The following is a 13,672-nucleotide window of genomic DNA, read 5'->3' on the forward strand; positions in this document are numbered from 1 at the left end:
TATCTAGTATGTAAGAAAATTGTAAGTAGTCTACATAAGCTTGACGAATAAACAATAAACACCTCATTCCGGATCGCAAGCATCTCTTGTGACGGAGGAGTGTGTCCGGAAGCTGGAGCTGCCGAGAAGGAACGGGAAACTGGCGGTGAGCGGCCTTGGACAGCAGGAAGTCGGAACAACCCGCGGCGTGGTCACGCTGCAAATTGCTTCCCGGTTCGACGAGGTCGTGGTTATCGCCACGGACGCCTACATTCTTGGAAAGCTGACTTCGACCATTCCGTCGCAGCGCTTCGACGTGGCCAACATGAAACTGTTGCAGAACATTTCGGAGCTGGCCGACCCGGACTACAACCGACCGGGTCCGATCGACATCATTCTTGGATCAGATGTCTTTCTTGCGCTCTTGGAGGGAGGGCAGGTCAAAGACGAAGGCGGCCAAACGGTGGCCCAACGCACGGTCCTAGGGTGGATCGTGGCGGGACGATACGACGACCAAGCCGTCGTACACAGCAACCACACCATCGTCAATCTGCACGCAGAGATGGACCTGAACCGCACCTTGCGGCAATTCTGGGAGCAGGAGGAGAACTTCAAGCCACCACCGCTTACTCCTTCTGAACAGCAGGTCACTGAACACTTCAGTTCGACCCTGCAACGCGACGGAAATGGACGCTTCATCGTCAGATTGCCTTTTGACGATTCGAAGCCAGCGCTCGGCGACTCGCTTGCCGCGGCCACAAAACGCCTGAAGTCGATGGAACGTCGATTCCAGCAACACCCGGAGTTCAAGCAGGACTACACCGCGTTCCTGCGCGAGTATTTGGAGCTCGGCCACATGGAGGAGGTACCAGCCGATCAAGTCGAGAAGGATAGCAGCAAGTGCTATTATCTACCGCACCACGCGGTGATCAAGGCGGACAGCAGCACGACCAAGTTGCGCGTTGTCTTCGACGCGTCCTGCGCCACTTCAACGGGAGTTTCGCTGAACGACCGATTGCGTGCCGGACCGAACAACAACGCGGACCTGTTCTCGGTGGCTTTGCGGTTCCGCTCACACAAGGTGGTGTTCTGTGCAGACGTTGCGAAGATGTACCGCCAGGTACTCGTGCACCCGGACGACCGAGACTACCAACGCATCGTCTTCCGGGAGGAACCAGATCAACCGATCAAGCACTACCGTCTCTGCACAGTGACGTACGGAACGAAGACCGCACCGTACCTGGCAATCGAGTCAATGCGGGCGGCGGCCAAGGCTTACGACGACGTCTACCCACAGGCGGTAGAACGAATCAAACGGGATTTCTACGTAGATGATTTCCTGTCCGGAGCCGACGACACGAACGAAGCGACGTGTCTGAAGCAGCAAGTGGTCGAGATCCTCTCGTCGGCGGGGTTTGAACTCCGCAAGTGGACCTCAAACAACCAAGAACTCCTCCAAGAGCAGCGCACCGACGAGTCCGCTCCAGTCCTGATGAAGTTCTCCGAGCAAGGAGAAGCAGTGAAGGCCCTTGGCATCCAGTGGTTCCCGACGGAGGACGTGTACGGATTCAAGGTCAACCTCCCCGACATTTCGTTCACCTTCACCAAACGCCAGATGATATCGGATTCATCTAAACTGTTCGACCCGTTCGGCTGGTTGGCACCTGTGCTGGTGAAGATCAAGATCCTGTACCAGCAACTCTGGCTGTTCGACGTCAACTGGGACGACTCACTGCCGCCGGCGGTGAAGGCGGAGTGGCAGGAAGTGCGGAGTACTCTGCACCTACTCGAGAACATGCGGATCCCACGATACCTCTCCCCCTTTCGTGGTCGAATCCAATTGCACGGATTTTCGGACGCTTCCGAGCAGGCGTACGCAGCCGTCGTCTACGCCAGGTCGGTAGACGCCAACGGCAACATATCCGTGGTTCTAATTGCAGCCAAATCTCGAGTCGCACCGATCAAGCAAGTGTCGCTGCCAAGACTGGAACTTTGCGGTGCGTGGCTGCTTGCACTGCTGATGGAGCGCATAACGGAAGCTTTGTCGCACCTCGTAATCGAGCACTGGGCCTGGACGGATTCGACCATCGTGCTCAACTGGCTCTCCACTCACCCCCGGAAGTGGAAGACCTACGTGGCGAATCGCACAGCTGCCATCCTGGATTACCTGCCACGCAGCTGCTGGAACCACGTCCTGGGCAAGGAAAACCCTGCTGATCTCGCAACGCGCGGGCTCACACCGGCCGAGCTTCTCGGCAACCCACTGTGGCTCGGATCTGCTCCGTGGATGCAGGTGGATCAAGCACTCTGGAAGCTGCGCCCTGTTCCAGTTGTTGACGACGAAGACCTGTTGGAAACCAGAGTAGTTAAATCGCTGCACCTAGTGGCGATCCCAATCCGAGAAAACTACGATGAGGAGCTGGGGCTGCTGGCGAAGCGGTCCAGTTTCACGCTGATCATCCGGACACTGGCCTGTGTCAATCGTCTCGTCCGCAACTGCCGGACTACCAAGGCCAATCGTCAGAATGGGGAGCTGGCCCCAGCCGAGCCGTTCAACACACGGCGTACGCACCCGAGTTGGAGCTGTTGCGGAAGGGTAAGTCGCTGCCAACCAAACACATCCTTTCCCCGCTCCACCCCTTCCTCGACGAACAAGGCACCATGCGCTTGGGGGGTCGACTGCAGAACTCGGACTTGCCGTACGACGTGAAGCACCCCATGATCCTGCCGCAGAACCATGTGGCAACCGAAATGCTGGTGCGTGAGTTACACCTGCGTAATCTCCACGCCGGACCGGCGCTGCTGACTGCTACCATCTATCAACAATACTGGATCGTTGGATGCCAGACGGTGGTACGCAAGGTGGTCCACGGATGCACGCGGTGCGTCCGTCTCAAGGGAAAAACTGCCAATCAGCTGTTGGGCAATCTACCGCCGGCAAGGGTGCTGGCGACACGACCATTTTCACACGTCGGCGTTGACTACGCCGGACCTGTCAAACTCAAGGCCGCCTGCGTTCGTGGAGTCAAGGTAACCAAGGGGTACATCGCGGTGTTTGTGTGCCTCTCAACCAAGGCAGTACATCTGGAGGTAGCAAGCGATTTGTCCACGAACACCTTCATCAGTGTCCTCAAGCGATTCGTATCCCGGCGCGGATACCCCGTCGAAATCTGGTCGGATAACGGTACCAATTTCGTTGGCGCTGATCGAGTCCTGCAGGAGTTCGTCGAGCAGATCCAGTCCAACGGCAAGGAAGCAGCGCGATTCTTGTCCAACCTGGGCATCAAATGGACCTTCAACCCTCCCTCGGCACCGCACATGGGCGGTATTTGGGAGGCCGCGGTTAAAAGCACCAAGAAGCACCTGGTGGCCGAACTCGGAGACGAAGCCATCACGTTCGAAGACCTGTCAACAATTCTGTGCCAAGTCGAGGCTTGCCTTAACTCGCGGCCACTCTGCGCTCTCTCCAGCAACCCGGACAGTGTTGAGGCCTTGACTCCGGGGCACTTTCTGGTTGGGCAGCCGATGAACCTGGTTCCCGAGCCCAACGTGCAACACCTGCCTGTCGGACGACTGGATCACTGGCAAGCGCTCCAGAGACGCGCTGCTAATATCTGGAACAGATGGAGAGATGAGTATTTGACGAGCCTGCAACCGCGTAACAAGTGGCGCACACCCCAACCCAACATCGAGGTGGACCAGCTGGTCCTCGTGAAGAACGACAACGCTCCGCCGACCCAGTGGGAGCTAGCAAGAGTGAAGGAGGTCCATCCGGACGCAACAGGAGCGGTACGCACGGTGACCCTTCGGCGCGGTTCAACCGTGTACCAACGCCCGATCCACAAGCTGTGCCTACTCCCGAGGAATTGAGGCAGTGGCCTCAAGGTGGGGAGGATGTTCCGGAGTTCCCGAACGACCCCTAGCAGAACGACGCCGTCGCAATCGCAGTGGGTATTCCTACCTTTTCACCGCCGTGTGCAGGAGCACGCTGCCGCCATCATCATTCGAAACCGAGACGCCGCGACGAACGGACGCAGAAGAAAACGAGAAAGTACCGTTAGAATAAAGTTAGTTTGTAGAATTCGCGCGCGTGGTTTTTATTCGTTCCTCTTCCGAATCCGGAAATCTCGGTCCAAGTTCGGGAAGTTTACAGTCCGCTTTTTCACCGCAACAGGTACTTTCCACTCTTCATTTTTTTTTTTTTTAGTTTTATTTCAAAACTCGCCAACTTACTTTTTGTTCGAGAAGATCAGTTCGAAGACCGTCCAACGCGAAGAGAGTTGCTCCAACGTGGCTACAGTTTTCGAGCAGGCCGATCGCGCACGAGCAATGAGCGGCCAAAACTGTTCCGTTCACGCCGATTATAATCCACGGTCGGAGTGGCGACTCGTTCAACGAAAACGAATGGTGAACAATTCCATGTACCACAAAAACGTCCTGCAGTTTTACACCCGTTACGCTTTTTACCCAGCCGTTTTTGAAATACAAATAGGATTCCATTCCTTTTGTAGAATTTTTTGGAAGGCCGGTAAAAGGGTCGGGGTCGTTCACCATAAATTGGAAAATTTCGGAAAAGGTGACATTCAAAGGAATCCACGTGGGCTTTGTGAGTAGAGTAGCTGGGTCAATGCCGTTGCACATTCGAATCTTTTCTTCAAAGCGAGCCTGGGACTCAGGAGCGTCCTGAAAATAGTAAATTTACCATTGGAATGCCATTAATTTCAGCTGTCTTTTAAAAAAAATTGATTAACTAAAAAAGGCCAAATCTAACCATTTTGAATAATTTGAAACGTAGTAACTGAACAAAGACTGCGGAAGAAAACAAGATGAACCAAGCAAACGGTTCGCGTAAAAAGGCAGCTGGAATGTCGAGATGAATCACAAACTTAGACGTCAACTGACACCGCAAAGAAAAAAAAGGAACATTTGCGGCGATGAGCATCGGAACATTTGTAAAGGAACAGTTCGTCGGAGAGCGGTTTGGAAATTACCAGGTTTCGAGCGCGTAACTGATTGAGATTCACACTCGTTTGGGGCGCTCACCTAAGCGACATGAATTTAATTAAAGTCACCAAGATACAAATTCCTACTCCTCCCGAATCCGCTCCGTGTTGAAATAAAAGCAAAACCGATCTGCTCAACTTTCACACGAAGGATGCAAGCAGACTTGCTGTCCATAGCAAATTTCACGTGTCCTTTTGGATTTCCGCCTGAGAACTGATCGCGCAACTTTGACGTGGACTAAACCACCAGCAGATCAACCAAACGGATTAGTTTCTGGGGGATCCTCTGGACCCACTTATGACTAACGTGACCGAGTACAATTTGCAGGTGAAATCCTAATGCTCAAGCAAGCGTCTTCCCATTTTCGACTAAGATTCGGCTACCAACTTTCACACAAAATTTTCGACAGTCGGAATCAGCGAAAGCTCCGTGGAACCGCGAACCGCTACTAGGAGGTTGTTACGGGAAAGATGGCTCGGCAATGGCCCACACCGGTCGTGTTGGAAACCACACGGCGAATTTCCGTGGCTCTGCCGCGCGGAAAAAGTACATCGAGGAGCAGGACAAGAAGAAGAAAGCGCCAGCGTCCCGCCAACCTCCGAAGACTTCGAGCTCGACCGCTGCAGCAGCTAGCGGAGGAGCGGTTCCATCGACTAACCCAGCGTTCCCTCCCGGGTGGGGGAGGTTCGTACGCTAGAGTAGCTGCTTCTGGGAGCGGTTCTCCCCCGGGACAAGATGATGTTACCGGTGATCTCTTGTCACATCTTCCGACGCACAAAGTTTTCTTGCTAAGTGTTCTGTCCAAAATCAGCACCGATCCATGTCTAATCTTTGGCCACCGAGAACTCCTTTGTCCGGCAGCTTGTCGCGGGGAGTCCACACAAGATCGTGCATTTGTTTTGGCCACCGAGAACTCATTTTCTGAAAGAGAATTCCGTCAAACCAACGATAATTCTTACCATTTTTCCGATTTGTGCGATGACGAACTGTATAAACACAATAAAAAACGTGATCCGGGTTAAAAACTGTTCGCAAAAGGAAGCTAAAAGTGGACCGCCGAATTTTTGCAGCACCAGGTTGATTTTTTTTTCATACTGACGTTTCTTTAAAACGGCTTTTTCCAACACGCACACTTTCAAAGATTACACGGTTCACACACACACATTCATAACCGCAGTACCAATACACTGGCGCGTAGATAACTCTATAGAGCTATCTAAGCCCGATCTCACGCACACTAGCTTACCATTTGTTTTTGCTGGCGGGTACAAATTTTAACCTAAAAACCCTTCGTGTACAAACACGCAATACATGCGCACGTAGATAACTCTATTGGATGCGTTTTTGGCCAGAATCCAGCCAATAGAGTTATCTACGTGCGCATGTATTGCGTGTACGTACACGAAAAAAAGTGAGGTTAAATTTTGTACCGGCCAGCAAAACAAATGGTGTGCTAGTGTGTGTGAGATCGGGCTTAGATAGCTCTCATACCCAGTTAACTCAATCCGAATTCTGAAACGGAATCTAATTAGAATCGTATACAAATTCCGTTTCAAACGCAACAACCGGTTCCGTGTTCGAACCGGTTGTTGCGTTTGAAACGGAATTTGTATACGATTCTAATTAGATTCCGTTTCAGAATTCGGGTTGATTTGACTGGGTAGTTCCGGGCTGTTTACACGGCGCGATGGTTCAAGCGTGGTCTTGTGCGAAAATGGTTGGATTCAACGCATGGCTTCACTGAAAGAAAGGCACACAGCAATATCACATGTTTTACACGTGAATCTGCCCCATACGGCTTAACATGTGAATTTCATGTGCAAAGCACTTAAATCAAATCATGGCACGAACCTGTTATTCCAAATGAAAAACAAGTTGATCTGTCGTGAAATCTCACATGAATTTCCAATGCTTGGCTTATAAATATGTGATGAGATTGTAGTGCGATTCAAATGGATTTCCATTGGAATTCATGAGTGTTAAATATTTAGTATTTTCTTTTGGATTGAAATTTAATTATTTAAAAATTGCTTGCATAAATTAATTTATTTTTCAAAATAGTAAAAACACATACAATACATAACATTTTTTCCATTGATTCTGAAGGTCAGTGTTACGCAGCGTCGGAAAGTCTGATTGCGATTCCGTTTCCGCGCTGGATCCGTAGGACTTGAGGGCACTTCCTGGCGGACGTCGGGAAGCACCGCCCGAAATAATTGGTTCTCGTAGTTCTCCATAGCCAGCCGGATGAAACTAGAGCGGATCTTCCGATTCGCCGCATCTGGTGTGGATTCCGAAGCCGAAGCTGGAACTTGATTTCCTGAAAAAAAATTGAAACTTAGTTAGTATCAAATTTTCTGCACCTTCACTTTGTATTCTTTTTTGTACTCACCGAAAACTTATTGAATGCTCAGTTTAAATTTGCAAACAAAGAAAAGAGAAAATTCGTTTACAAAATCAGCCAGAAGCAAATTTTTGACCATCATCGTCCGTGGCCATCTTACTAATGAAGATTTTTCACCATACGCAATTAAAAACCAATGCATTTGAGTCTCACGTGTTTTTCACTTCGCAATCAAAGGAAAAGTCAAATGGGGCAAATCAAAGTGAAATTCATTTCAATCTCACGTGACTTTCTCTTCAAAACCAAAGGACAAGCGGATTGGGGCAAATCTAAGTGAAATTCATTTGAATCTCACGTGAACATCATCCGAATAATGAGTGAATTCTTTTTTGTCAACGATCAGCTGGAGATGAATGATTTAAACATTAATTTGACATGTAAAGCACGTGAGATTCAAATGAAAAGCACGTGAAGTTATCGTGTTGGTTTTTGGAGTGACTCACGTGAAAAAACATTTGATCTTTCTATGTTGGATTTTTTCAGTGTTTCTGATATACAGCCTTGGATTCAACGCTTTTTGGTGTAATTCTGATCTTCAGTGTTTATTACGTACACCCAGTCAAATCAATCCGAATTCTGAAACGGAATCTAATTAGAATCGTACACAAATTCCGTTTCAAACGTAGCAACCGCCCAGTCAAATCAATCCGAATTCTGAAACGGAATCTAATTAGAATCGTATACAAATTCCGTTTCAAACGCAACAACCGGTTCGAACACGGAACCGGTTGTTGCGTTTGAAACGGAATTTGTATACGATTCTAATTAGATTCCGTTTCAGAATTCGGATTGATTTGACTGGGCGGTTTGTATACGATTCTAATTAGATTCAGTTTCAGAATTAGGATTGAGTGATCTGGATTTTGCATGTAAATTATTTGTGTGTTCAAAGCTGATTTTTCCACTATCGCTGTTTTAGCGTGCGAAACAGACAAAGTGAGATCGATAGACTAATCCGCCATTTAAGTAAAAACTCAGTAGCTGGTTGACTCGTGGATGGCTGCCTTTGCAGAAAAAAAGTGATTTTTGGTAAATTGTGAAATAGCACAGAGAAATTAACTGCTGTTATGGACTGTAAATCTAATGGGATTGCGACGCGGAAAGAAGAGGTCGTTCAAGAGAATAGACCCTTCGCATCTGGTTCGCGCCAGGCCCCTGATCCGTACGATCAGTTCCTTGAAAGAGAAGGGTACTACCGGAAGCATGTCGCCAGAGATGGGACCTGTTTGTTCCGATCATTCTCGGAACAAGTATTCGATGTTCAGCTGTACCACGGAAAAGTCCGCAAAGATTGCATTCGCTGGATGCGAATAAACTCTGACGAGTATAAAAAGGTAATAAAACTGCATCACGAAAACAAAATCATTTTGTAGTATAACTATGGATATGCTGTTTGGACGTAAAAATGAAGATGAATTCAGGAGCAACATTTGAAAGGGGCGGTACGACATTGCTCTTACGGCCTTTCATTAGAGACCCTAAATAGGGAGACTGGCCAGACTTTGCTAAATCGAGTATAAATGAGACGAAAGGCCGTAAGAGCAATGTCGTACCGCCCTTTCAAATGTTGCTCCAGCATTTAGTTGGCATTATAGAGCATGATTCCCTAGGTGTACCGAACGTGGTCCGCGAGGTCATGTTTTGTGGCCCGCGGACCTATTTTGAATGATCATGTAAATAAAATGGCCCTTTGGCGCATCTTTAAGTGATTTTATAATTCCTAGAAATTAAGGTTATGCCTATTTTGTGAAACTTTTTAGATTTTGTTGATATAAAACCAGGCCCGTGGTACTGACGTAGCTTGCTGAAGCCGCCACAAAATGTTTGATGGCGCTGTTTCGGGATTATCATTTCAGAGGGTCACAAATCAAAATATATTAAATCTTGTTTTATTTTTGAAAAAAAATCCTGTAGCTGCTCAGAATGATTCTTTTCATTAAAATTAACCAAAAATGCCGCCAACAACAATATATGTCTAGCATCAGGTCTCAGGCAAATCTTCCCAGCAGGTGTCTTATTTAAATCCTCTGAAATATCTTCCACAAATGGAGTACCCGCAGTCGAGCAGTTTTTGACAGTTCGCTCCATAAGACTGGTTGCAACGCGAAGTTTTATAATTGTTTCAAATTGCGAGCAGTTTTAAATTTTTAGAACTGGCGGAAATGAAACTAGAACACGGTGCTCGCAACGCGCTGATCTAAATGTTGTTTCAAAAAAATGCTTTTAATTGTGTGCGTATGATTATCAACACAGCATCATAGTGTGTGTGTGTAAGAATACGTAGATATCTCTATATATCTGATTTTTTTTTTAAACTGAGTTCTATTCCAGTTCCCAATCGTCTCACGTTTGAAACAAACTTGTCGAGCAGTTTTATTACGGTTTCAAAATACTGCTCGAAAAATAAAACTGCAACTCCGCGTTGCGGGTGGTCTGTTTCAGTTCTATTTGAAAAATGAAACAGCTAGAACAAAGTAGAGCCGCGTTGCAACCAGTCTAAGAAATACATTGTAGAAAAACGTAACTTAATCCACCTTTAGGTGGTTGGTGCCTTCCTCTCATTTATAGAGTGATTACAATCCCCTAAAGTGTCCACATGGTTTATAGATCTCCCCTAACGTGATCGCAGCACCTATAAGAGGTCCTAATAAAAATAAGTGACGAGTAAAAAAACAGACTTCCTACAGACTTTTTGTCAAGATTATACAGACACCGCCTTTCAAGAAAATGGCATCCCTCTACAAGGCTTTTTTCGTGGCGATCAGACGGGACCATTTGAGGTTATGTAAATTCAGACCATTTTTTAAACTGCTTGTAATTTTAGATAGGTAAGCCAGATCTTGAAAATTCTTAATCCACAAGAAAGGTCTTCTCATATGCTTTCTAAAAATATATAACATGTGAGGGTTTCATGAAAAAACCACCCTTTTTACCATAATTTTAATTTAATATGAAACAGTTTTTTTAACATAACTTTTTAAATACATGAGAAAACTGCATGAATTTAAATAGCAACTTAGGGGACGTTAAGACGGATCGATTAAAACCATTCCGGCCAAAATCGGTTGAGCCTGTGACAAGATATTCCAGTGACATTGATTTGGTACACATGTCTACATACAGCCAAACACACAGACATTTGCTCAGCTGGCGATTCTGAGTCGATATGTACAAAGGAAGGTAGGTCTAGGAGGTCTAACTAAAAAGTTCGTTTTTCGAGCGATTTTATAGCCTTTCCTCAGTAAGGTGAGGAAGGCAAAAAGCAAAAACTGCTCGAATGGAAATGCTCCATTATAATTTGGCCAATGAACTTACAGATCATCATAATTTTAATTTAAATCTACAATTTGAGGCGGTTAAACAAATATGTGAGCTCAACCATGTTGTTGAGAAACCTCAAGAGCGAGTTCACGAACAGGGCATAGCCCATTGTTAGGGACGTCGTGGAGCTCACCATATAGTTTCGAGGAAGCATGGTACATTTTACCACATTTACGTTTACAAAAATGCATGTTTTTGAGTCAAACAAACCAACTTCTATAGTCTGCGATCAGCAGAGCAGCGAGTCAGACGTGCGTCCCTCCAACATCATATAAGAGCTACAAAGTGCAAAAATGCCTCACGGCAAGAAAAAGAGGCGGTCCTCACCGGCAGGATCGGCAGATTTGAAGAAGCTAAAGAATGCCGAAGCGCTACCTGCAAAGCCAGGCAGTTTGAGCAAGGACGATCAAAATTCGTCTGGAAACCAGTTCGCTACCATAGACTAATAAAAGACTACTCAGTGGGCTCTGAACCATACTCAACCTTTTTATGACCCCTCGGCATGGCCGGTTCACTGTCAAAAATGACGGATCAAAATGTCAGGAACTGGCTCCACTGTCGATTTTCTGACGTTTCTTTTTTGTTTGTTTTTGTTTTGGTTCTTGAATCTTAACAAACACAAACATTCGCACAAGGGAAGGGCCATGAACGTTCGGTTTCACCCCAAGTCACCGATGGAACGTATGTCCATCGGTTCCGGGTTGGTCAGCAGTTGCCGCATCCGGTCATGTAACGTCGACTACCTGACGCACAAGGAATGAAGGCAGCTAGAGTAACCTTTACGTAAGGCATTCTGAACTTTCCGGAAAGCCCGCGATGGCGTTAGAGTGACAACTCCGGGACCGGATCTGGGGCTCCATGTACCGGGATGGCGCACGTGACTTTTCGGTGGAATCGAATCGAGTTTCATCGATCGGTGCCTAGGAAGTATTCAGCCGTCCCAAGAGGCAGACCCTCCTGCAAGGCGTCATCCTATAGGTGGCAAGGTGACCATTTCCTTGAACATGTCAATCATCAAGAAATGATTATTCCATCGTACAATCAGTAGCTCTACATAGTTAATTCCTCCTCCCCCTCCCAATTCTCAGTCAGAAATCGGCGCCGCTGACGTGGACACTTCATGGGAGAAGGGTTGGCAATTGTCCACCCGCCATACAAAAGTGACTCCCCTACTACCTGGAATTCGGTGCTTTTCCAATATACTCTGCGAACACATTGACCAAAAGCTTTATTTAATATATTTTCACAAAATAAGTATTCTTAACCTTTAGTAAGCTGACGACTTGGCGGCGATAGTCACTGCCTGGAAGTTCTCCTCGCGGATGCCGTCCTCCTCGGTGGCGGTGCCGTTTTTGACAAACTTGCCATCTTTGGAGTAGATTCCAGCTCCGATGCAGTAAATCTTGAAGTTTTTTTTATTTATTCTAGCCCAGATCGTTGATCCACTTCTTGGAGTTCTTGGTGAAGGTCTTCTTTTTGCTCTCGTGCCAGCATTGCCGGTAAAAAGCTCGTCTCTTTGTCCAACCAGGCGACCATGGGCAATCCGGACAGCAGCTCTGATGCGTTCAGCTTATTCCGGCACAGCTGCAACTTCCGCCAGGACATGTATTTAAGAAAGTGACCAAATTTAGTGTGCACAGCAACTTTTCAGTTCCTTTTGGGGTCCGCAACTGGCACAACTCCCGGTACCGGTACATGGAACCCCGGGGGAAGGCGGGAGTGCGGTTTAATCGAACGTAATCAAACCGACCTGTGCCGGGGTACGACTCAGCAGTCCCAAGAAGAAAACCCACCTGCAAGGCGTCGCCCGTTTCTTAGATAGGTGGTCAACTAAAGATCTTCAGGTTTGTGGTATGGACACTAAGTGAAATCTTCTTTGACTAAGGAATTTCTATCCAGGTTCACTCACAATAGCTCGAGATTCCCCCACTGGCCGGAAGTCCTCTACGAACACGACCAAAATCCATATATTTTATGTATTTTCACGTCATAAACATCACGCTTCTCCTTGGTGTGGATTCCAGTTGATTGTTGATCTTTGTACGATGGTTGTACTCCTTCTGAACTGCACGGGCCACGTTCAACGCCACACGGAACGGATGCCTGGGACCGATACAAATCGACCTTTCGCAGAACCTTGAGCGTCTTGCGGGGCAGCTTCTTGATGTGTGAACGGTTAATCATCCCCCTGAAGCTCGTTCTGTTTTAAGTACGGTATGCTGATCGGAAGGAACGCGGTCATGAAATGTTGCGTGTTCTTTTCATGACCCCCCCAAGAAAAGTTGACAGTTCGGTACACTGAGCAAAAATCCCACGGCTTATCGAAGTGTTCTACACATGATCTGACCCTGCTGTACAGAGCACTCAAATATCAATCGCAAAACACTTGAATTTTGGGCACCAAAATATACTGTCAATTCAATAGCAAAACACTTGAATTTGACGTGTTGCGTCACATGAAATACTATATGGGTCATTCCACCTGAAGCGGAACACCATTTGAAAATTACCATCTCCGATTCTGCTCAAATTTGGCAGAGCTGTTAAGACTATCAAAACATGCAAAAATCCCGAATTTCATCCAAATCGGACCACCCCCTCCATTTTTGTACCCTCCCAAAAAATCGACTTTTTGGCGATTTTTGAGCGAAACCCCTATCTTTAAACGACGATAACTCAGGAACCACAAATCTTAGAGAGTCGGTCTTAGACTCAATTTTGAAGGAAATTGGACGTAGAATCCATTTCCGCGATCAAAATTTAGATTAAAATATGGTTTCTACCTGTATTGCGCAATTGAAAACTTTAAATGGCCGTATCTCAAAACAGCCCTATTTATTTTTTAAATTTGACCTTACCATCGTATTCCCCGTCCGATTTTACATAAGAATCACTTATCGACAGAAAGGAATATGTTTCGTTCCAGAGATATCGAATTTTAAAGTTTTAAGTATTTGAAATTAC

The 13,672-nt window shown here is 46.9% G+C and overlaps 2 protein-coding genes across 2 annotated transcripts in view; both read left to right on the forward strand.

Moving 5' to 3' along the window:
* The first annotated feature begins 304 nt into the window (after window positions 1-304).
* LOC128092334 (uncharacterized) lies at window positions 305-3,849 on the forward strand. Its single transcript, XM_052705975.1, has 2 exons — window positions 305-2,575; window positions 2,665-3,849. Exons 1-2 carry the CDS (start codon window positions 305-307, stop codon window positions 3,847-3,849), a joined length of 3,456 nt encoding a protein of 1,151 aa, XP_052561935.1.
* A 4,446-nt stretch (window positions 3,850-8,295) lies between these two features.
* LOC120427201 (protein ovarian tumor locus-like) overlaps window positions 8,296-13,672 on the forward strand; it is a 194,011-nt gene continuing 188,634 nt past the window's right edge. Inside the window, exon 1 of the mRNA XM_039592061.2 lies at window positions 8,296-8,721. Coding sequence (XP_039447995.1) covers window positions 8,455-8,721 — 267 coding nt within the window. The 5' untranslated portion in view covers window positions 8,296-8,454. The remainder of the gene's footprint in view (window positions 8,722-13,672) is intronic.

The sequence above is a fragment of the Culex pipiens genome, chromosome 1 (genome assembly GCF_016801865.2).
Source record: "Culex pipiens pallens isolate TS chromosome 1, TS_CPP_V2, whole genome shotgun sequence".
In the NCBI taxonomy this organism is placed as follows: Eukaryota; Metazoa; Arthropoda; class Insecta; order Diptera; family Culicidae; genus Culex; species Culex pipiens.